Source organism: Mauremys reevesii, linkage group 4 (assembly GCF_016161935.1).
Source record: "Mauremys reevesii isolate NIE-2019 linkage group 4, ASM1616193v1, whole genome shotgun sequence".
Taxonomy (NCBI): domain Eukaryota; kingdom Metazoa; phylum Chordata; order Testudines; family Geoemydidae; genus Mauremys; species Mauremys reevesii.
This window is the reverse complement of record NC_052626.1, coordinates 100,399,659-100,423,750: the sequence shown is the minus strand read 5'-3', so window position 1 is coordinate 100,423,750 and position 24,092 is coordinate 100,399,659. Positions and strand designations below refer to the sequence as shown.

Genomic DNA, 24,092 nt, shown 5'->3' with positions numbered 1-24,092 from the left:
TGCAGGGGCCTTAGACTGTAATCTTTTGTGGAAGAGACTGTCTTGCCAAGTGTTTGAACAGCACCTGGACACTGGGACCCTAATCCTAACTGGGATCTTTGGGCATCACTTCAGTGATTCAGTTTTACAGGCCTTCTACAAAACTGGTGAAAATTGCTGATTTTTTTCAATGAAATTTAACATTTTTACCCATTTTTACTTCCCTAGAGCGTTCATGTAACTCTAGGAACATCCCATGCCTTGTAAACTACTTAAAAAGATATAGTATAAGCTATGTTGGAACAATTTTAAAATAGATCAGATAAAATTATAGTGGATCACTGTCCAAATAAATAGTAACATTCTCAAGAGCCAAGAAATTACAAAGAAAGGTGCCAAGCCATTTTTATGGAGATACGTGAAAGCAAATCCAATGATTAGGCAAAAGCCAGTGCATTTATTAAACTGTTTCTTAATTTTCTTTGCTCGATACTCATTCTAGTTTCACTTGTCATGAAATGAGAAGTGTGAGAACGTTGATAAATGGACTGAATGGTTGCCTAGTAAAGCTGAGTGAATAATTCGCAATGAATAATATAGCTAGCTGTTTAGCCTCTTTTCCCTTTTGTGCTGTTTTTTCGAGCAGATTGCAAATTCTTCAAATGTATTCATTATTCAAATAATCTTTACAAGCTTTTTCTTAACTCCGCGCACTGATCCAGAAGAGTTCTCTGTGGGTATTTTATATTCACTACATTGTGTGTGTTGGTTAGTTTCAATTGAGATAGTAAACGTATGTGGTATTGTTTCAATTATCCAGTTGTTGCTACTGGGTATTGGTGTGCCTTTAAATCTCATTTTATTATCTTCACCACTTGCACTTCATGGTCTCATCTTTATCAGGTCCAGTCTGATGATGTGTATTCACGAGGGCAACTAAACTGAGTGCTCCATGGCCTTGAGCATAAAATGGTGGAGATCTTTCAAATCCTTCCTTGAGGAGGTCACAGCTCTGTGTGAATATTCAGGAATCTACTGCTGAAATTTGTGCCAGCTTTTCAAAACTAATTCATGCAGCTGCAGTCCACACTAATAATTTAACTTCAGGTTAGTTAGGTCAAAGGATAGCTGACATGATGGCAAGTAGTTGGTCCGAAAAAAATTGTTTTTTTAATTTTTCAGTTAGTAATAGCAGAACATTCCATCCCATTTTGATTAAGCCACATTTTAGACTCCTTCAATGATGTTTGATCTGAATGGATAGGCATATTAAACAAAGTATTAGAATGGCTGTAGAAACCTGGCTAGTCATTGAATGTAGGTCATTTACTCACTTCTTAGGAAAATACTGAATTCTACAACTAGATCATCAGAATCATGAAAGAAACAAAACCAGAAAAAAAATCTCCCTCATTTAAAAAAGGAGAGAGACAGCTGCAAATATAGAACAGAATTACTGGCTATGTAAATTCAACTGTTTTAAAGTTTATTCACAGCAGGGGCTCTTTGCTGCCCTGGTTAGTCAGAGGCCTTCATGATTGGAGAAACAGAGTCTAATGTGCTGCCTTTCACATTAATCTTGCCATCCTCCCTGAAGGATGGAGTGGTCGCTGCCTCTGTTCTGTCTCATGCATTATCCACAGTGTTCGGTAATGCTTTGCAAAGGGATTGCAGCCAATGAGCTTGTGACTAGTATTAGTCATTTGCTAAAGACTGTAAGTAGAATGAGGAGTTGGAGTAAAACAGCCCCATTGGCCATCTGATTATAGGGTGTCCAGATGTCCTGATTTTATAGGGACAGTCCCGATTTTTGGGTCTTTTTCTTATATAGGCTCTTATTACTCTCCACCCTCGTCCCGATTTTTCACATTTGCTGTCTGGTCACCTTATCTAATCATCATCTGACTTCTGCAGATTTCATGCGTCTGTTATGTACAAGTATGTTAACAAAGGTCTCTCTAGTAAAAGAAAGAAAGCAGTTAACCCATAGTGTGTTGTAAATTTAAGACTATTTATAGACTCATGTGTTGCAGAAGAGGAGATGTGAGTTTGCAAATGATTTTTATACAGGTTGGGTGCTCATTTTGCCTTACTCATGTGAGGATTCTCACTGAAGTCAGTAGAACTACTCATATGTATTAGGAATCCAGGATTTGGTCCATAGTGGACTTGTCCCATAACTCGTGAAATTGGAGAGTGTTTACATCAGTGGTTCTCAACCTATTTATCATTGTGGGCTAAATATGCAGCTCTCTACGTGTTATGTGAGCTGCAGCCACACAATATATATACTAGCTGTATGGCTCTGAGGATGCCACATGGACCACAGCTATGTGTTGATTGGCTGCAAGCCAATCAGGTTGAGAACCACTGGTTTACATCTTCTATGATAGAGACTACTGGGCCACAAGTATCATTGGGCCTGATCTGTTTACTGAGCTTCTGGGCTTTGCCAATGATATTTAAATGATCTTGTGAGTAAGCCAGTTCTTTCCTCTAGATTCCTTGCCATATGTAGCTTTTTTCCCTGAAAGAATTTTTTTGTTTGTTTCTGGTGCAGGTGAATGCATAATAATGGCAAATCTGCGCCTTAAAAAAAATAAGTGGCTTGGTATGGGATACATGCCCTGCGAGGTGGATTCTGTGCAGCTCTAGGGCCAGATCCACTGCAGATGTAAAGTGTCTCTGAAGTGTCCCTAGCCTCTGTTTGACAGAAGTTGAGAATGGGCAACAGGGGATGGGTCACTTGATGAATACCTGTTCTTGGGGTTGCCAACTTTCTGATCACACAAAACCAAACACCCTTGCCCCGCCCCTTCTCTGAGGCCCTGCCCCCCACTCACTCCATTCCCCCCTCCATTGCTTGCTCTCCCCCACCCTCACTCACTTTCACCAGGCGAGGGCAGGGGGTTAGGGTGCAGGCTCCGGCTGGGGGTGCAGATTCCAGGGTGGGGCCAGGGATGAGTGGCTTGTGGTTCAGGGGGGTCTCTGGGCTGGGGCTGAGGGGTTCGGAGTGCGGGAGGGGGCTCAGGGCTGGGACAGCGGGTTGAGGTGCACGAGGGGGATACACTCTGGCTGGGGGTCTGAGATCTGGGGTGGGGCCAGGGATGAGGGGTTTGGGGTGCAGGAGGGTTCTGAGGGCAGGGGGTTAGGGTGCAAGAGGGGGTGAGGAGTGTGGGCTCCAGGCACCAGCCTCGCCACTCCTATTGGCCGCGTTTCCTGGCCAAAGGGAGCTGCGGAGCCGGCACTTGGGGTGGGGGCAGTGCCTAGAACCTCCCCGGCTGTCCTGTGCCTAGAGGCTGCAGGGACATATCGGCCGGTTCTGGGAGCCCCGTGGGGCCAGGGCAGGCAGGGAGCCTGCCTTAGCCCCGCTGCACTGCTGACCGGACTTTTAGCAGCCTGGTCAGTGGTGTTGACTGGAGCCGCCAGGGTTCCTTTGCGACCGGGCGTTCCAGTTGAAAACCAGACGCCTGCTAACCCTGCCTGTTCTGTTCATTACCTCTGAAGCACCTGGCATTGGCCACTGTTGGAAGACATGATACTGGGCTAGATGGACCATTGGCCTAACTTATGGCCATTTTATGTTCTTATGTTGTAACTCCATTGATGACAGTTTACAAAAGTTGAAGATCTTGCCCCTAAAGTTCTTATTGTATTGCTCAGTGTTGGTATATTTGTGTGTGTGTATGTTTTAACAAATTTAAATACAGTCCTCTGGCAGCATTGTATAATAAATAGTTAATCTTTATTACTTTGAAAGTCGCTGCAATCATATGATTATGCTGGCTTTCACAATGAATGCTGTGTTCCATTGAGATTTCTATAGAATGAACTAATATGCAGTCCTTATAAAGTCAGAGCAATTTTTTCTTTTTTACTTTAAATGGATATATTAAGTGTCTATAAATTAAAGGGCTTTTCTTGCCAAAGTTGATTGTGCTGTGAATTTTACCATAAGAAGTGAGTTTTTTTTAAGTTAAACTCCCGATGATGCTTTTGCAGGAGTTAGCTGTATACTTAAGGCACTGAGAACTAGGGCGGGGGGGAGGGGGTAACAGTTATCATTATCTTATATTATTGAGCTGGCTTATGGGGCTTATCAGTGATCAGCACTGACAGAGCTTTACTACAGGGAAATGTGCTGCTCACAGTGGCTCAGCAGCATAGTAGCATCTATGGTGGTTTTTTGGGCCTAATGCATAGCAACCAATACATTGTAGGAAGGCGAAGAATGGGAGGAGATGAAACAAGTTAAACAAAAAAAACCCTAACCTTAACAAATTTGCCAATTTAAATTCCATTGTAGCTCTGCAATTGCTTGTTTAGTTTAATTTCCTCTCTGCATAAAGATGTCAGCCAAACCTTAACCTCTGCTGCACTTGCATTCTTTTCTGTGGCTTCACAGAGTTCTCATTTCATTCTCTCTCTTGTTTTCCTCTCTCTTTTTCTTTTTGGTGGGTGCCCTGAATCTCTCAAGCAGTTCAGGAGGCCGAGCAGGAAGATGTAAAGGTGGTAGCAGATGCTCAAGCTCCAAAATCGACTAAAAAAACCAAAGCAGCAGCTGCAAGCTGTCAAAGTGGCAGCACGAGAAAGGAGAAAAAGGGGAAACACAAAGGTTAGCTGCATGCTGCTGAATATCAAACATTGGGTTGATTGGCAAGATGCTTCTGTGTTTTTTAAGATTCTTTGAATGCTTGTGATGTTGTGATAGCTGGCAACTGTTTAAAACAAATATTATACAAATGCATGCACCAGATGGGAAAATTTGCAATGCTTGGTCCTATTTTAGCACATACATATTGGAGTGAGAGGTGATCAAGATTTGTCGTCCTAATCGTTTTGCAAAGCCATGTATTAATGTAGCCTGTACTAAAAGAACAAAGGAACAAAATATTAATATAATGGGCACTTAAATTCTATAGAGATTTTAGGAAATTATCTGCTTAGAGCCATATTACACCAATTCATTTTTCAGACCTATCTGCATTTGCAGGAATCAGACTTAAATTGCAGAAATTTCTGTCCAAAACTGAGTTTTAAAAGCTGTACAAATTTAGGGTCATGGCCCCTTTGAAGTCATTGGGAGTTTTGCCATTGATTTCAATGGGGTCAGGGATTCACCCTTAGAATGGGTCTGAAGTTATTTCAGATCCTCTGTCAGGTCAGCATACATTTAAGTGTATAAATAAACATCTTTATTAAAATAGTTCTGGACGCTAGCTCATAGACACACATAGCACCTATCCTGAAAATGGAATATCTAAGACTGTTTTGCAAAAACAAATACCCACCATAGACAATAACAAAAGAGTAAACAAAAATGGAATTACTGCCATTATAAGGTTTAGCAGCCGAATCACTTGAGAATAGATGGAGCAAGTGGGACAAACTGATTGAAAGTTATATCAATGATTTGTTGTTGGGTTTTTTTGTATATCAGTATTTACTTTTAACTAGAGACCAGATCCAAAGCCCATTAAAAACCAGTAATCTTTCAACTGACTTAAGTAGGCTTTACATCAGGCCATTATAACCTATATTGTCTGGACTCAGCTGTTTTCCCTTTTCATATATATCTGACATTCTCTCCTTAACTTCATAGGTAAGAAAATAATTTGTATAGTCAACAATCCTGTTAATAATTAATAAAAGAAATCTAGTTGCTAATGCCCAGATCCACAATGGGACTAGGCGTTGCAACACTGAGCATCACAATGCCTAACTATTAGGTGCCTGGAAAATCACTGGAACAACAAGGTGAGCCATAAAGCATGAGTTGGGCACCAAGGCTTTATATACGATGTCTGGGGAGAGATGGGCACCTGAGGACGCGATCCCCAAAAGTCAGTATGGTAGGTGAGTAGCTGCCTAAGATAGCGAGGGGTGTATGTCCTAAACCCCACCTCACTCACAGAGATAAGCACCTAAATCAGGGCTGCAGGGAAGCCTCTATTTCTGCTTGGGAACCATAACTGGGAACACCTCTCCTGGAGTTGAGCAGCTTTGGTGCCTAAGATATTTCTGGTGAGAATGAGATAGGGATCTGCCTTGTGCCACAGGAAATGGTCAGAGGAGGAGGAGGCACCCACCTTATAACCCAGTGGTTAGAGAAATCATCTGAGATATGGAAGACCCCGATTCCTTCTCCCCCTCCCCCACCAGAGTGGGAGAATTTGAATAAGGGTGTCCCACCTCTCAGGAGAATGCTCTAACGATGGAGCCATAGCCGAGCATTGTGCATGGTAATACATAAATCATTTTTACTGTATAATCACAAACTCTGGGCTCTAGTAATAGCCAGATTTTGACTCTGGTAATAGTCCATTTTCCTTTTATGGGATTCCTATATAATGTACAGAAGATAAAATATTACTTCAGTCAGTTAAAATAGATGATATTTTGACAAATGTATATAATTTAGATTTGCATAATACTAAATTGGATATAACCGACTGCATTATACCTTTTTCTGTGCTGATTTTCAGACCATTTTCTAATCTCTTTGCTCAATGGGTGAAATTCTAGCTCCATTGAAGTTGACAGGAACTTTGCCATTGACTTTAGTGGGGCGAGGATTTCACCCCATGTTTTTCTAGGTGCTTGTTTGGATGCTGTTGGGACCTTTGAGCATTATTGCAATGAAAATAATAATTACAGGAATGTGTTATTTAAAAATGCCTGATATGTCCTATGGGACAATGTGTGATGGAGAATGTTCCATAATCATTGGGATTGTTTTTGCTGGATAGTTGACTCAGTGAGAAAACATTTGCTGTGTGTAGTTTAGTTGCATCATGATCAATATGTGCTGACCAGGTTTATCATCTCAGCACTGCCACTAAATTAACACTAAAATTTTTGATCCCCAAAGCCTTGCTTCTTTGTTTTCAGGGAAGACTTTTTAAAAAGAAAATTCCCAAGCAGAAAAATATTGGCATATTTTAGCTGACATAGGTCATTGCAATTGTAGTAATTGCATATAGTAATAAATAGCCACAGAATTTGTGCTAATTAGGCGCTGTGGTCTAACTTAAAGCCTTCAGTTTAGTACATACAACATTAATGAATTTGGTAATTTTTGCAAAGCTGTATTCACTGTTTTCCTAGGAGCTAGTGGTAGTTTTCACTTACCTGAGAGATACATTTTAAAAGAACGCTGTTAGATAGTTGAGAACTAAAATATATGTTGTTGTTTTTATAAAAAAGTATATGAACTAATAGCAGCAGAAAATATTTCTCTGAATTAAAAGAGAATCCTTAATATAACTTTTAACCCCAACATTGTAACACTCTGCTAGTATGAGAGTGAAACTGGTAAGTCTAATGTGACTGTCCAAGCTAAGTGAAATGTAAATAGGGTTTCATCATGAAAGCAGCTGAACAGCTTCTGGAATTGTTCAAATTCTATCGAAGTCTGTGGGAGCTGGAAGAACACAGCTGTTCCCAGAGTTGCTCAGCTTCTTGCAGGATCAGGCCCATAATAAACATAAGGTGAAATGCACATAGTTGCAGAAGGTCCATGAAATCCCCTCCACACCACTTAAGTCCTCCACCCCTCCGAATGGGATTGTATGCATGCAGTATGTACATGACAGAGCAGGTGGGGCACAAGCAGAGCAGTTGTACAGGGGGCCTCTGTACTTCCTAGAGCCTTGGAGAAGGAGTCTTCATGCTGGTGCTGACTAGGCAAATCTCGAAGGAAAACTAGAGTCAGACTTCAATGAGGGAGCACTGGATCTTCAACTGCATGGATCCTAGTGTCCAGAAACAGCTGGATGTAGAAGCTCTGGTTTCAGAGAAACCCTGCCTGCAGTAGAGGGAGGTGGATAATGGATTTTATCCCCTGCAGTGAGTTTCCTATGTGAAGCCTTCTTACTCTTGTTTTGTACAAGGAGAAGTGATTTCACCAAGTGACCATAAATGGCGGAGGTTAATTAAATCTTTACAATTTCTTTTACCATCAGGTACCATCACCTATCTTGTTCATTTAATGTGAATTAATTTACCCCAGGATTTGTATCCTTGCTATGTCCCTTTAAGCAGCAGAATGTACGTTGGAAAAAGTGTGAATTCACATTGTACTCTAAAATGACATGTTTTAAAGATTTCTCTGATGTTTAACAGTAGTGCAGATTACATTTCTGAGCTCATCCCTTTGTGCTAAAGAGACCAGATTTTATGAATAATCAGCTAATTCAAACCCAGTACATTTGAATTATATATGAGCAGCACTTGAATCTCTGTTGTAATGATTGTACTCTGGGTCTTAGATGTGTAATGCTTTTCTGAGTAGCTCCAAGAATCATGAAACTATTATCAGAACAATGTGATAAAGATGAGCATGAGGGAAATATTAGGCTTAATGAGGCTGCACTGAGAGAGGGCAGGAGAAGCAGCCATAGGATGAGACTAATTGCTTATGTAGATCTGATGGTTGCTCCAGAGTTCTGGGTTAATAAATTTCTGTGATTTTGCTCTATGTAGTACAATGCTTAGCATCTTAGCCAAGAACTGAAACTGTTAGGGTCTTTCATACCTCACTATGATGGTTAATAGGTATTGAGCCTGATTTTTTTTATAAGCCTCCACTTAGGGAGCAGAACTGCAAGTGCAATTAATTGTAAGCACAAACGCTAGCAGTTAATAGTATCTTAGCTACTTGATTAAATGACGAATCTGGTAATTAGGAATTGAATACAAACATTTGGACCTGCAATTAATTGTTGGGTGAAAAACTGATTTGGGCAGGAGGCGGGGAGGGTGAGGAGAGAAAAGAGGCCAGGTTATGGTCACTTTAAAACTGACCGTAAAGTACATTTCCAATTAAACACAGTAGGACAAATTCTGTCTTGACTTATCACCCCATGCAGTTATGCCAGTGGAGTACAAACTGGGAAGAATTTGTCTTGCTGTATGTATCTGATTTGCAGTGTTGCCTGGAAAGGCACAAATAAATTAAAAAAATAATTGAAATCAGCAAGTACAAAGAGTTATGAAAAATGCATATTGCACAGTAGTATCACATTTGTAAACACAGTTATTGACCACAGGACTAAAGCAGACCTATAGCATATGGAACACTTATACATCAAACACAGACTTTTTTTTTTAAGATCTGAAATTTCTGGAAGTATTATACTCACATTAGTGTGTCTATTTTCCACTAAAGATTACCAAGAAGAGGGATTAATAACTGTTTGATGAAAATGTTTTTCCTGTGTCCAGATAAATAACTTCTTTTTTCTGTGTCCTGTGTCCTGCGTCCAGATAAATAACTTCTTTACAAATACTCAAACCCATGATTTAACTCTAAATCAAAAACTCCATGATTTAACTCTAAAACAAAAACTCTAAAGCAAAAATATAGTAAGAATATTTAGGAGCAAGTAAATTTTATGATGCTAAATCCACAAATCTCACATACGTGGCATATAAATGATTTAGGGGTCGCTGCACTGGTGCATTAAGTGCCATGGGAAACACTGTACACTTTATAGGGATTTTGAAACCTAAATCTGCAAGCTGGAGGTATTTCATTGCCCAAATAAAGAACATCCTTCCATCTCTCTCTCTCACTTTTTCTTTTTGTCTTTTATGTTCAGTTTATTTTATTTATTCAGTTGGCTTTTCTGGATGTAGTCCTGTCTGTCTGTGTGTGTCTGCCACAAAATGTTCTCTTTGTCAGGATGGTTATTCCATTTTTCCCTCCCCCCATGGTTTATTTCATCCTTGTTTCTTCCCTGTTTTTCTTCCATTTGTTTTGTATGAATAGCCCCTCCTGTCCCATCTCTACGTAATATAGGGAGAGTGTTGGCCTGAAGTTGAGTGTAAGGAAATCATTATGGTCTCTGGTGCCAAACCAGGCACTCCTTAGCATATAGACAGTGGAAGAGTAGTCACTCCTGGAGCAGTCTTAATCTTGGCAAGACCTGCTTAGAAGAATGGCTAACAAATATTGTAAACAATAGAATGGAACATTCCCAAACTTAAGTGTAGTGATTTTTTTTTTCTAAATCAAATGTCACAGTTGTTGATCCAAAAAACACCTAGGAGAATGGACACGTGTTGAACAAATGGCTCTCAAAATTCTGGCAACTAGAATGTATGTTAAGAATTATGCTGGTCCTCAAAATGGACCAATAGATGTTTTGTTTTACACTTTATTTTAAAAACGTTTCACTTGTTGGCAGAATTCTTCAAATGCAAAGTTTAAACCCACAGTGATTTTTTTTTAATATGGCTCAGTTGAAAATTCTTAAAAGATATTTTCAAAAGAGAGACCTTGAGCCATACCTGTATTACTGTAATCTATTGAACAATGGCTGAGACAGTACTTTTTAAAATAATACTGAATTATGTACTGGCGGTGGAATTGTCAGTAGTATTTTATCTCATCATAGTTCCAAAAGTAAGCCTTATATTCAACTGTTATTCGGTCTATTTAGTTTAAAACTATGAATCAGTTGAGGAGAATGTAAACTCAAGGTTTGTACTGAACGAAATCCTTTAAAGGTTGAAAATCCTTTTTGTTCTGATGGGAGCTTAATAAAAACAGCTTTTTTGAGGATTCACTTTGTTGATAAACTCAAAATCTCTCTCTTTGATTGCAAAGTAGGCTAGCATTCCTTTGAAGTATTCTATTGCCACCCTCAAGTCAGACACAGAGCAGCTTTGCAATGCTTCAGAATAGTAGTTTGCAAATGTGTCCCCACAGTACACACTGATGTCTTGAATGTAATAGATATCACTGAGAATTCCAGATCAGATTGTTGGCTCATTTAACCTGGTATCTCATCTCTGAAGCGTTGTCTAAAGAAATTCCCACCGTTACGAAACACCAGTTCAACTCCACTGCTGTCAGCAACTTTATAGAGGAAGGATGGTCTTGTGGTTATATGCACAAGACTGAAACTCAGTGAATTTAAAGTTCAGTTCTCTGCTCTGCCATGGATGTCCTGTTTGACCTTGGGCAAGTCCCCAGAGCTGATTCAGCAAAATGCTTAAGCCTGTGCTTAAAGTTCAGTATGTGAGTAATCCTGTTGTGTTTAATGGAACAACTTAACATGCTGAACTTCAAGCACATGCTTAAGTGCTTGTCTGGTTCAAAGCCTGATTTCTCTGTGCCTCAGCACCCCATCTGTAAAGTAGGGATTGTGCTACCCGATCAGTTAGCTTTGTTAGGTCCATCTGAAGTGCCTTTTAGACTTGTTTCCTAAGTTAATTCATGAATGTCCTATGAAGAAAGAATTACTTTAGTAAATAAAAATAATTATTTTTAAGTTGATTTAAAAATAAAATTAGCTAAAATTAAGTGTTTCAGGAACTTGGGGGTTTTCATGCTAATTGAGTACAATAACGCTTAATAATAATAATTGGAGATATACCAATATCCTAGAACTGGAAGGGACCTTGAAAGGTCATCAAGTCCAGCCCCCTGCCTTCACTAGCAGGACCAATTTTTGCCCCAGATCCCTAAGTGGCCCCCTCAAGGATCAAGCTCACAACCCTGGGTTTAGCAGGCCAATGTTCAAACCACTGAGCTATCCCTCCCATGCTTCTCTTATAGTAAAATAATTTGGACATAATTCTTTCCCGTAGTACTGTAGCATTTTTAGATCTACATGCATGATCATGTAAACAATACGAAGAAAATGGGACATTTGCTTGAAATCTTTTCACAGCAAAATATTTGAGTGTGGTTTGCACAATGTGAATAAATATGATTTGATTTTCTTCTGGGTAGATCCAGTTATTAGGGATTCATATCATACATAGCTAATGTTTTGGAGAACTGACTCACTGTGCTTATGCCCGTAATGCGTTTCTGCCTACAGTCATTTTCAGGCTATAGTATTTTAATACTTTTTAAAATGTCTGGTTGCTACTGTCACTTTTGGAACCTGCGACTAATTTATTCAGGTTTAATGGAGAATAATATGAGAGACAATGTTCATGTTTACTACTGTTAGATATTATCCTGTATAGTTATCTGTCTCCATATTACGTCTAGTGCTTAGGTTTTATTTACTTGCTTTTCTGAAACCACTGTACATAAACATCATCTGGTTGTGCATTTGATATGTATTCCTCTTTCTTTCTTTCTTTCTAAAATACTTTTTCCTGATTATCTCTTGAACAATAAAGCTTTAAAGCGATCATTTTAACCTGTAAGTCTTTAAATTCCCATTCTTCCATAACATGATTTCAATTTTCAGTGATGAAATCTAGCAGAAGTATTTCTAGAGAGCCCATCTGGATAATATCTAAGTTCTGTCAAAATTGGTAGATCCCAAATTTGACCTTCTGTACGTTTGTTTTCTCACATCTGATCTCAAAGCTCACTGAATACTTTGTGTGTATTCCCAAAACAAATGCTTTTATTATAATAATTGTTTAACACATTATTTAATATTAGTTTTAATTATAGCCAAATTATTGGAAACTCTCCAATAAAAAAACAGTCAGCTCATGGAATACATATGTGGAATAAATACAGCCTAACCCTGCTGTTCTTTCCCAATGACAGCTTTCACGGGCTTCAGAATTGCAACTGTAGAAACAGGTCTCAATTTCAAGTTTCCAAAAATGCAATACTAAATCAAGGGAGGCTAAAGAGATTTAAAAATTAGGAAAAATATGTTGATCAGACCTTTTGCAGGTAAAGTTAGGTCTAGTGCAACATCAGAAAGTCCATAAAAACTTGGACTGGGAAAACTGATTTGCCTCATGTACATCATGAACATTAAGCAAAATTTCTTATAGCTCCCTTTCCAGTGATTACAGTAACAGGTCCCCTGTTTCCTATTGTAATTGTTTGTTTCCTTCCACTGCAAGAGAAAAGCTGTAATTGTTTCAGTCTCTGGTTGTAGTCATGTTCTGTTCAGAAGTCTGAGCTTCTGTCAAAAAAAAAATAGTGTAGTAACCAGTCTATAAAAATGAATGTCATTCTAAAGTCATAATAAATAATAATAGACTTTATAGCTTATGAGCTCTTCAGAGAAGGAACTGTTTCTTGTGTGTTTGAATAGTGCCTAGAACGTTGCACATGCTACTAAAATATATGTAATGACAATTTCTCATAGGCTGGAAATGCTGGAAGAACAGCCTTTCTCATGATCTCTGGGCTTCAGCTTCTGGGCTCAGATGAAACCAAGAAGTGCAAAGACATGAAAATGTCAATTTTAACCAAAGTGTTCTCTCTCTTTCTCTCTCACTCAAAGTATTTAGGTCAGATCAAATTTTTTTCTGCCCTGCTTCACCCACTCTTGATGAATAATATGAAGAATTCTGCTTTCAGCATTATTTTAACAGGAACGCAGACTCTTCTACATGAAGGATGCTGCATTCTGCATTTAGGGGAGACAGTGGAAAATTCTGCCCCCTGGCTCTGAAGACTTTACTTTCTTCTTTCTCACAGCCCACTTGTCTGCCTTTGCCACCTTAAATCCATGTTCTCCAACCACTGAAGTTACAGGAGACTGTTAACTATAAATATGATTTCCTCCCCCAACCCCCGCACAATAAGCCACTTTTTTGGTATGTGGGTAGAAGGATCAGGAGTCCACAAAGCCTAGAAAGTGAGGAATGTAGAGAGAAGGATCCATCCTGAAACTGTAATGAAAGATGAATCAGGGTTGCACGGCTTTTGAAATGCTTCAAGAAATCAGATGGGTGACGCTACATTTACTCTGTGTGTGTGTGTGTGTGTGTATATATATATTACACATACACACTCTCTCATTTTCACTTAAATAGGAATAATCCTTATGTGAAGATGCACTCTTCCTGAACACTTCCTTTGCTGTGTTAGCCTTTCAACGTCAGGCATCTCCAAATATTTTTGTACAGTATTCCCCATTATTAACATTGTAGAGAATTTTGTTTCACATTTGTCTTTTCTTTTTTTCTGGTTACATCTTCCATCCCCAGGAAGGAGTCAGCTCCTGGGATAGGTTTTAGTGTGTAATAACACTCTCTACTAGTAATGCATTCCTCTGAATGCTGAAATTGATTTTCCTCCTCTTAATGTGTGACGAGCCAGTGTAATGTTTGTCCCAATGCCTAATATGTGATGGCTCTGACAGCATGGGATGGGAACACAGTTGTTTTGTGTATGTCAGAAACAGCAACTCTAGCATGATTAAACCGAACTATATACAGTCGAACCCATTTATCTCGACCTCGGTTAACTTGCCAATCCTATTAAGTCGACGTTTTAGAAGTGGAACCACCAAACTCCCTCTTTGTCTTATGGGTTTCTCATCCGTTATGTTGATTCGCCGAACCCTAATATCTCGAGCCCGGCTCCCCGCGTCCCCGACCCACCGTGTCCCCAGCCGCCCGCTCCCCGGCTCTCCAGCCGCGCGGTTCCCCAGCCGCCCGCTCCCCGCGTCCCCAGCCGCCCGGCTCGCGTCCCGACCCACCGTGTCCCCAGCCGCCCGCTCCCGGCTCCCCAGCCCCCGGCTCCCACGTTCCCGCCTGCCCGGCCCCGCATACCTGGTCCCCGCTTCGCCTGCCGCCCGCCCGTCCCCGCATACCCGGACCCTGCCCGGCCCCACCCGCCCGGCCCCGCATACCTGGTCCCTTTCGCCTGCCGCCCGCCTACCTGGTCCCGCCCGCCTGCCGCCCGCCCGGCCCCGCCCGCCCGGTCCCGCCCGCCCCGCTTACCTGGTCCCGCCGCGCCGCCCGCCGCCCGCTTCGCCGCCCGCGCTGCCCGCCCGGCCCCGCCCGCATACCCGGTCCCTGCCCGCCCCCGCGCATACCTGGTCCCCGCTTCGCCTGCCGCCCGCCCGCCCGGCTCCGCTTCGCCGGTCCCCGCTTCACCGCCCGTCCGCACGGCCCCGCTTCGCCGCCCGCCTGGCCCCGCATACCCGGTCCCTGCCCGTCCCCGCCCCCGCATACCTGGTCCCCGCCTAAATATGGCACCCAATACCTTAAATAGACGGGGTCTTTCTTCAGAAGAGTGATTCGGTATAGTACCCATTTGGGTCCCTACTGACACATGAACAGTTTGGTGGAGTCCAGCCTTGAAGAAGCAAGGGTCACAATAGTTTAAGTGAAAAAATCCACAAGTGTGAACATTTTTGAAACGTCTATTAGAAGTTTTTAACAAACATGCTTGAAATTGTTTTAGTATGTGAAATTCAACTTGTCACTCATATTTAGCATTATGTGCTAAAAGTCTCAACAATGTCTGTGTTATATCCCCAGAATACACTTGAAAATGAGGTGCTTAAACCTCATGGAAATGGATATGCTATACTCAAAGGTCTGAAGGCTAGAAGTGGAGAAATCTCCAAAACATTCTCTCTTGCACTGCTCTCACACAGAGAGACACACTTTCCATTTGCTTCAACAGTTCAGAAAACCAGTACTGCTGTAAAATAGCTTTTACACAGAGGGCCTCAGTAAATTCTACACCATCTTCAAAAAGAGTATTTGTTGAGGCAGTTTCAGCTACGGACAGTCTGAAGCCGAGTGGTTGTGCTCTATGAATTCCCATGCATACCAATACTTGGAACACTCTATTCCAGGTCACAGAGCTAGTCTGATCTCTGGGGACAAATCAAAAAGCTTGGGAGTTCAAATGAGTTGTTTGTCTTGAAGACTATTTTAGTCATGAAAATGTAATTGCAGATGGACTGCTGAGCTGTTTCTTAGATAGGATGTCATCTAAGTATTTCTGAGCTGATATTGATCAGCTTTTCAGTAATTCTTTGACTAGACTTTTGCTGTTGTCTGACAGGAATTGATGGCCCTGCTGCATTTCAAGATGATGTTCAGGAGGTAGGAAGCCAAATTCAGATTCTTACTGTCGGGCAGTCTACCCACAATGAAGATGATGGAGAGACGGTGGCTAGTGGCCAACAACAAAGCAGGCAGGACCTTAGAGTAACAATGCAGAAAAAGGGTAAGTAGCCAAAGCTACCTACTTACGCTCCTTGTTGTTTGCTCTGTTTTTAGGCTGGCAACTCCTTCTACTCCCAATGGTAGCCTGGTCCTAAACTAAGCCTGGTCCTAAACCTAAAAATGTTTTTTTCACCATTTCACTTGAGGTCCTTCCTTCAGTGAATCATCATTATCCTTCCCTTATTGCTCCGTTGTTTTACCTCCATAATTGTAATGGAGTTCCCCAGTGGCCCAAGCAGCAAGAGACCCACATATGCTCTGGGACATGGCTTTCCCATACTCAGTGCAATGTTGCTATCAAGGTGGCAGGTGTTAAAGTTTTTCAATCTGAATGGCAGGATGATAGAAATCATGTACTTAAGCATAACAAAAGGACTTGTAATGGCCACATTTAAATTAGAGGTAGAATATTAAGTGTGGTTGTAGTATCAATTCACAAATTCACATCTTACGTTTATCCTCCTAAAGGTGAAAATGACAGAACTGTATTCTGCAGCACTTCTTGGCAGCATACTTCTCAAATGTTCAGGGTTTTTTTTTTTTCAAGGACAGCCCTGACTGGGGATGAAATGAGTGTGTGTGTGTGTGTATCTGTCTCTCCCTTTCTGCAACAGTGTTCTCTCCTATCAGACAGCAGCTTAGGAGGAAATAAATCCTAAAATCTTCACAATGCTTTTCTGAAGCCTTAATGGCTCTGCTTCTTCAGCATGCATCCTTTGAAGTTAAGATGGCTTTGACCAAAGCTGCTCTACAGAGAGAAACTGGTGCTTTAAAGATATACACATAGTCCACAAAGCAACATTTAAGTGAGAACTTGACTTGTATAGAATAGACTGTTCTTTTCTAAATGCCAATTTCATTTTGTAGAGCAGCTCTCACTGAGATTCATTATCTCAAATATTTCACACTGTGGATGTGAGCGACTCAGCCTGAAATGAACACGTTTCCTCCAAGTGTGACGTTTCCTGGGTATTTGGATCTGAGAGAGACCGATTTGACTAAGAAGTTCCCCATGTATTGGTTGCCACTTAAATGCATGGCTCAAAATGTTTATAAACCAGTCACCTTGCTCACAAAAGTTGGTTGATTTAGAAATTATAAATAGAGCTGGGTGAGAACATTTTCTGTTTCCTGGAAAGTTTTGCGAGTTAGAAAAAAAATTCTGTTCCAAAACAGAAGGAAAACAAAAAAAAATTGAAATTTGCTATGAAACCAAATTCCAAACAAAATATTTCATTTTGAAAAAAATCAAAACTTTTTTCTGATTTTGACGTTTATTGTTTACATTTTTAATAATGTAAAATGAAAGAAATTTCAAATAAAAATAATTTTGAAATGAAAAAATAGAAATGTTTCATTCTGAAAATGTCAGAATAAAATGTTTCATTTTTTTTCCTTGAAAGGAAATTTTGTCAAAATAGAAACTTTTCCACAAAACATTTGCTTTTGATGAATCGACATTTCCTAAGGGAAAATGTTGTCTTAGGAAATTTCTGACCAGATCTAATTATAAAACAACTTTTAAGTTAGGTCAAACTACTGGGGTTTATTATTTTGGGTTGGTCTCCTTTTTTATATTAAAAACTGTTAAAACTGGCATACTTGGTAGAGAGTAAAGGTATGTCTACCCTGCACGCTTCTTATGGGGCCATTCAGCATACATACCCACATAGCACAGGTATAAATAGCAGTGTGGCTGATGAGGCCTGGCTTAGGTGAGTAGAATAAAGGCATGTCTGTAGGGTGTGGGCATATAGGCAAGTACATACCCTACATGCTCTCTGCTCACCCAAGCCATGCCTCTCCGTCTAGTTTTAGCGGTGTAGTATCCCATGCTACTGGAGCCTTTCTCCTCCTCAAGAAGGACTCCCGCAATGGGGGAAGGCTCTGTCAGGAGGAAGCAGCAGGGAAAGTTGGGCATCTCCCCACTGTGGAATCTTTCCCCACCACTGGGAAAGACTGGCAGCAGGAAAAAGCTGTCCGCTCCCTGCGGCTGGAGACTTCCTCTGCTGTCTCCCCTCTGGCAGGCTGTGTGTAGGTACACAAACCCTACACGCTGCCACCAGTGGTGTTTACCGTACATGTAGCCTAAAAATTTATGCAGGGGACATTTTAAATGAAAGCACTGGGATTTAGCTTCATTACTCCTGTTAAGGTCAGTGGATCACCCCATACCCTGTGTGGCTACAAAGCTTCAATAAGCTGGTTTCAACTAGTAGAGGTTCCATGGGATATTCCTGTTGGATGATGGGGTTTGCCATCCTATGGAGTGAGAAGAAAGCTTGTTAGCTAGCTTTTCTCACCCCTGGATGTCCCAAGAACCACGGGAACATTTGTTTAGGGGCTGAGGCTTTCAGGTGCAAGCCCAATGCTTCTTCCCTGGTCCCTGGACCATCTCACTGCCATGTCACCATGAATCTAGAGAACCATGCTCCTGTGGGAACCTTGAGAGTAGCTGTCCATAAGCCACCTTCAATTTGTTTATGGGTGGGGAAGGGGAAAGCCGAGTAAGGGCAATGCTGATGGTAGGAAAGGTCATGCTGATTGTCATTAGTATTGCTTAGTCCTGATTTGAACCCATTCTGCTGTTTGACGGGAACTTTGTAGTGAGTGTCCAATGTTAACAGATGCCTGTCTGCTCCGCAGGGAGCATCCAACATGTCTGTTTCAGTTAGGAGAAGATAGGTTATAGAATACATTAGTGCACAGGCAATACTCTCCTTGCAAGGAAATGCCAAATGTTTTATTTGATTTCCCCATCTGCTGGAAAGTGCCACAACTAGAATAATTTTCTTCCTGTGGGAAATATTCTGGCCTTTTGATTTCAGTATTTTTACCATTGAGCCTTCCTTGTCAGTGAATGAATCACAAGGACAGAGACACACTTCCTCAGGTTGTAGCAAAAATCAGATGGAAATCTAACCTTTAGTTACACATTTATCAGTCTCATTAATGTCATTGTGACTGTAGCAGTCTGGATAGTTGTAATTCTTCATTGCCAGCTGGAGGTAAAATTGCTGTTGCTTTGAGATTTAGAGAAGGAATAGATCTGTGTAATACTTCAAGCAGCAAACAAAATTGCTTTCTGGAAACAAAGCTGAAACAGGAGGTTCTTTAAAACATTCAAAGGGTTTTTCCAAAAGATGCTTAGAACCAGTTTGTCAAACACTGGCAAACATTTGGTAGTGATTACACTAGCAAAATCTGACTCATGCACGATGGGTGTAAATGCAGACTAAAATAAAATAACTGTTTATGCCACTGCATAGTAGTGTGCTCAGCGCCCGTCTTTTTTTATGCACCATTGCCCATTTTTTCCCCCATCCCAGAGCATCTTTGCAGACACTGGGAACACAGTACAGCATTGCCATTCATGCTGTTCTTGACTTATTCCTCTGTTAAACCCAGCCGAATCATGTCCCTGCATATAATGTCCTATCTAATTGGTGGTCAGACTGATGTTGTTGATTGTGTTTGCATTGTTTTCATTAGCATCCTATCATTTGTTTGTCACCTGCAGCATCCCCCTTGTTGTAATCTTTTCAATTGTAGCCAATCCTGTACCCTGATTTGACATCCTACTCTCTTCCTAACCTCTTCAATCGTCTTTAAATCATTTCACTTTACACCTGCTGTCTTTCATCTTTACTGCCACCAGCCTTCTGATCTCTGTTTCATTTAATGCAGCTGCTTCCAGGCCATAGAGTAATACTGTTAGCACACTGGTTTGATAAATTTTCCCTTTGATACCAATTGTAATGTTTTTAACAGTCCATAATTCCATCAATTTCGGTGTAGCACTTGTGGCTAAGGCACATCTCCTTTTAACCTCATCCTTTATGGTGCAATTGGCACTGATCAAGCTTCCTATGTACACATAAGATTCTGCTTGTTCTATGACTTTGCTGCATCTGCATTTCAGCACTTTATCTTTGGTCCTTTCCCAAGATTCAGTCACTTCATCTTTTGGCATTTATTGTAACTCCAAGTTGACTACACCAATTTTCCAAGGTAGCAAAGGATGTCATTATTAATTCAAATGTGTCTTCCTGTTGTCGTCTGCATGAGCTAAGGAGCTTAACTTCAGATCATTCAGTGTTATGCCCTCCAAATAGTCTAATGTTCTTAATGTCCAGTTGTAGAAAAGCAACTGTAATTCCATGTCCCCAGTTTGAAAAATTGGCTCTTGTTAAATAGCTTTTAAGGTTCTCAATGGGAGTCAAAGAATGAAGAGAGGGGCGTGTCATCACACTCTCTTCAGGTAGTTCCTATTCATGTGTGATGGTGGTGGGTGAGCGCAGGTCTTCGAATTCTAACAGGTATGGCCAAATGACTAATTAATCTATGAGCTCTGACTTCCCTTATACACAGGATATTGTTGGAGACTCTTTTGACACCATTTTTGTATTGTTTGTTTCCGTAGTAGTGTGAACTAAAGCAGTGGATGATGGAACCATGCCTGTTGCATCTCTAAGGGATACTTAACAATGTGTATGCATCTACTTGACCCCTATGCATTTGTGGGAGGATGAGCATTTGAAGTGATTGGAAATAGCAATAAAATAAAGAAAAAATTAAATAAAAGCTACAGAACACAATTTTGATCAATGTCAAAATTCAAACCTAAGAATATTGCCACAAGCGTTTCAGCTAATATCTGAGTCTATATACTAGTTTGGTTCAATCTTTGCTTGCTGTGTGTACCCCTGAATTATATTGGTGTGTCAAAGATCAAAAAGTAGACCAAAGATTCACAATGAAGAACTCACCCACAATGTGCTGAAAGATTAACAATGCAGCCATTTAGCATGAATAATCCATTCTGGTAATCTCAGTTCTGTAATTCAGCTCATTCTCATTTAATTCAAATACTGAAAGGGTGGTGACACCAGGTTTCAATGGGCCTAAGGTAAATTTTAGTCTTCAATAAGTGATGGCTTTTATAAAGGAGAATATCTGAGAGTTATGGCAGCAGAAATGTGGCTTTACCCAGCAAGCCCTTAGTCATGTGTGGGGTCCTCTCATTAAGGATTGTTCATGTGATTAAGGGTTTACAAAACCAAGCCCATGGATTTTTTCCTTTCCCAGATCCCCACGCAAATACATCCTGGTCCACTTCCACCTCCCAATCCAGTCTTGTGGCCCTGGATCATGTCCCAGGTAAGTACAGAAGGAAGAAGTTAACCCTGCCCCTACTGTTTATTTGGTTCCAAAGATTTTTGTTTGGTACTTGTCCTATTTACCCTTCTGTATTTGAATTAACAATCATGGAAATTCTTGACCAAAATTATGGAAAATAACTAATATTTTTGGAACATATTATGTAATCAAGCTGTAATTTCAGATTTGGACCAAAAGTGGAAGGTGGTTTCATTTACGTAAAACTCCCTTGGAAAACCAGGCCTGCTAGACTTCCCAGACCCCACCTACCTAGACCTTCTGCTGCCAAGTCCAACCTGGTCTTCAAAGTTCCATTTCCTTAGACTCAAAGTTTGTGTGGCTGGGGCACTTGTGGGACTGACACATAAGTATTAAAGTGAAATGGATCAGCAATCTAAGAGATTCCCTCTGTTCTGGTCTTATTTTTACATACAAAAACATACATAAAAACAGAGCTTGATTTTATTTATTTTTTTCCTCACACTAAGATCTGCTCCCCATGAGACAATATAGGAATAGCTAAGGCTCTACTTGAATTGCAGGATGATTGTCAAATAATTGCGGCAGAGTGTGGACAAGACACAGAAAAATCACAGAAAATAAATAATGGACATTTATTAATTGCAGTAATTTGGAAAAGCCAAAGAAGACCTATTTGTTTAAGAAAAATTTGCCAGAACAATACAAACACTCAGTATTTGTTATGTTATGCCTGCTAATTTTTGAGGGTTTTTTGATAACGGGACATTTTGCTGCAACCATATTACACTCATCAATGCATGAGGCTGACAGTGGGAGCCCTGCCTTGCGCAGGTACTGACAGCCCAAGCCCCAGCTGCTATCAGCTTGGATAAATGGGGTTCTACTGTACTAATGGTGAAAAAAGTATGTGTTGTAAACTTCAAAATGTATGCAAAATTGTGTACTGTGCAAAGTAAGCTAATTAAAATGAAAATTGTGGTGGAAGCCTAATCCACAATTTCTGCAATATCGCATATTAAGTAGAGCCTTAGAAATAGCTAAATATTAAATCTTACCATAATGTGGTATATGTTGCAATTTTTTATACCCCCGGGCAGCTGCAAAGGGCTGCCTTCACCGATCTGAATGGGGCTTTTATGATCTTGTATTTAAAGCACTCAACTAGGAGATCTGGATTTAGTTCCTGGCTCTGTCACACACTTCTTGTGTGTTCTTGGGTAAATCACTCAATCTCTATAAAACGGGGATAATGACACTTCCTTTCCTCCCACCCTTTGTTTGTCTTGTGTATTTAGATTGTAAAGCTCTTCAGGGCAGGAGCTTTCTCTTACTATGTGTTTGTACAGGACCTAGCACACCAGGACCCCAATCTCACCTGGGGCTTCTAGGTGCAACAGTAGGAGAAATACTAATCATTGTTTGTACCCTGTATGCATGCATATGCAGCTTTAGTGTTTTCACATTTCATATAAACTTGTTTGCTTGCTCCTCAGGCATTTCAAGCAGCATGAATTTTGATGAAGAGGATGAGGATGATGAAGACAGCTCAAGTTCCTCCCAGTTAAACAGTAACACCCGACCTGGCTCTGCAACAAGCAAGAAATCAAACAAGGTTAGAAGGCAGAAGTGTTGCCTGTAGATTAATATGAACTGTGTCATTTCCAGGTCAGAAAGCCAGCATTTTTTTACAAGGGTGTTTTTTAATATAGCATCTTGAGGGTGGTTTGCTGTAGTACATCACAGGACTCAGAGAAGCAAGTAATGGAAAGGTTGAACAGGAGAGCGTCCCCTGAAAACCAAAAACTAGAGATGGGTGAAATGACCTGAAATTTCATTGAAAAGTCAAACCAAACATTCCCAGAAGTAAACACATAGCTAATATTACCTGAACTTGAATGAAGAGACAGAAAAATAGGTAAACTAAATATCAAATTGTTAAAATAAAATCTTTGATCAGAGTTGGTGATAGGGAGAGAGATTTTGACTTCACTGTTCTCTCCATCTGTAGTCTCTCACTCTGCTCCTGCCACTGGTACCCAAAGTGCTCTCAACTCTCTAGTACAGTCATTCTTAACCCTACTACCTCAACTGTAATCCATCCCCAAACAACCCACTTTTCCCTTTCGTGATCTCCCGATTGCCTACCTTTTTCAGATATGAACTTTCTTAGAAATGGAGGTATTCAGATCTAGAGTTTTGCGAAGGACTCATCCATAAATATTGAGCCAGATTCTGCCTTGCATTGGTTATGAGTCTGACTTTATAGGTGCAACTAACTCCACTCCTTTTTTCCAGTATGTCCCCTATGCAGGAGTGCAGTTGGCATCGGAGACTGTTCCAATGGCTTTACACCAGCTGAGAGGGGGGATTCTCATCTGAGCAGTCGCCTCCAAATCCCACCCCTTTGCAGCACCTGAGAGGCATAAGGGGTCCAGAACAGGGGGAATGCAATGTGCTATGTTATTGCCATTATTATTATTATTTTTTAAGAGCTGTTTCTGCAGTGCAGCTGCTGACATGTTTCTTTAAAATCTTGTGTTTTCAGTCTTTCCTTTGTAATTGTAAAGTAAACATGAGGTAACCTTTCTTACTCTTCTAGGAGGCAGCCTCAGCTCCCAGCCCTTCCGCAAATGAGCCTGTCATAGATGTTGATGACCTGGAGGAGTTTGCTGTGAGACCTGCTCCACAGGGCGTCACCGTCAAATGCCGAATCACAAGAGACAAGAAGGGAATGGACCGAGGAATGTACCCTACCTATTACCTCCACTTGGAAAGGGAGGATGGTAAAAAGGTCATAAAATATACCTGAATGACATACCAGTTGCACCTGAACTTAAAACCATTAAAAGTGTCTTCAGAATTTTTATGTAGCCAGTAGAATTATACGTTTCCTTTGACTAAGGGTTTGGTACTATGCAATGTGTCACCACATTACATTTACTTTTCCATTCTTTATCTTACTATTTGGTCTTAGAAGAGTCAGTGCCTGGCAGCTGAAAATCGTTAGCAACTGAGGCTCCTTGCCCTTTGAGACTGAAAGGCTTCTATTTTTACTTCCCTTT

The 24,092-nt window shown here is 40.7% G+C and overlaps 1 protein-coding gene across 11 annotated transcripts in view; it reads left to right on the top strand.

Annotated features, from left to right (window-relative positions):
- The window catches only part of TUB (TUB bipartite transcription factor), a 269,551-nt gene that overhangs the window by 225,183 nt on the left and 20,276 nt on the right, over window positions 1-24,092 (top strand). For 4 of the 11 annotated variants that reach the window (XM_039535024.1, XM_039535028.1, XM_039535022.1 and 1 more), the window contains exons 4-8: window positions 4,457-4,594; window positions 15,725-15,889; window positions 20,977-21,048; window positions 22,524-22,642; window positions 23,630-23,821. In XM_039535024.1, the coding sequence (XP_039390958.1) occupies window positions 4,457-4,594; window positions 15,725-15,889; window positions 20,977-21,048; window positions 22,524-22,642; window positions 23,630-23,821 (686 nt within the window). Of the gene's footprint in view, window positions 1-4,456; window positions 4,595-5,083; window positions 5,836-15,724; window positions 15,890-20,976; window positions 21,049-22,523; window positions 22,643-23,629; window positions 23,822-24,092 lie in introns of those variants that run through there. The other 7 variants (XM_039535023.1, XM_039535034.1, XM_039535033.1 and 4 more) reach the window with 7 other exon arrangements.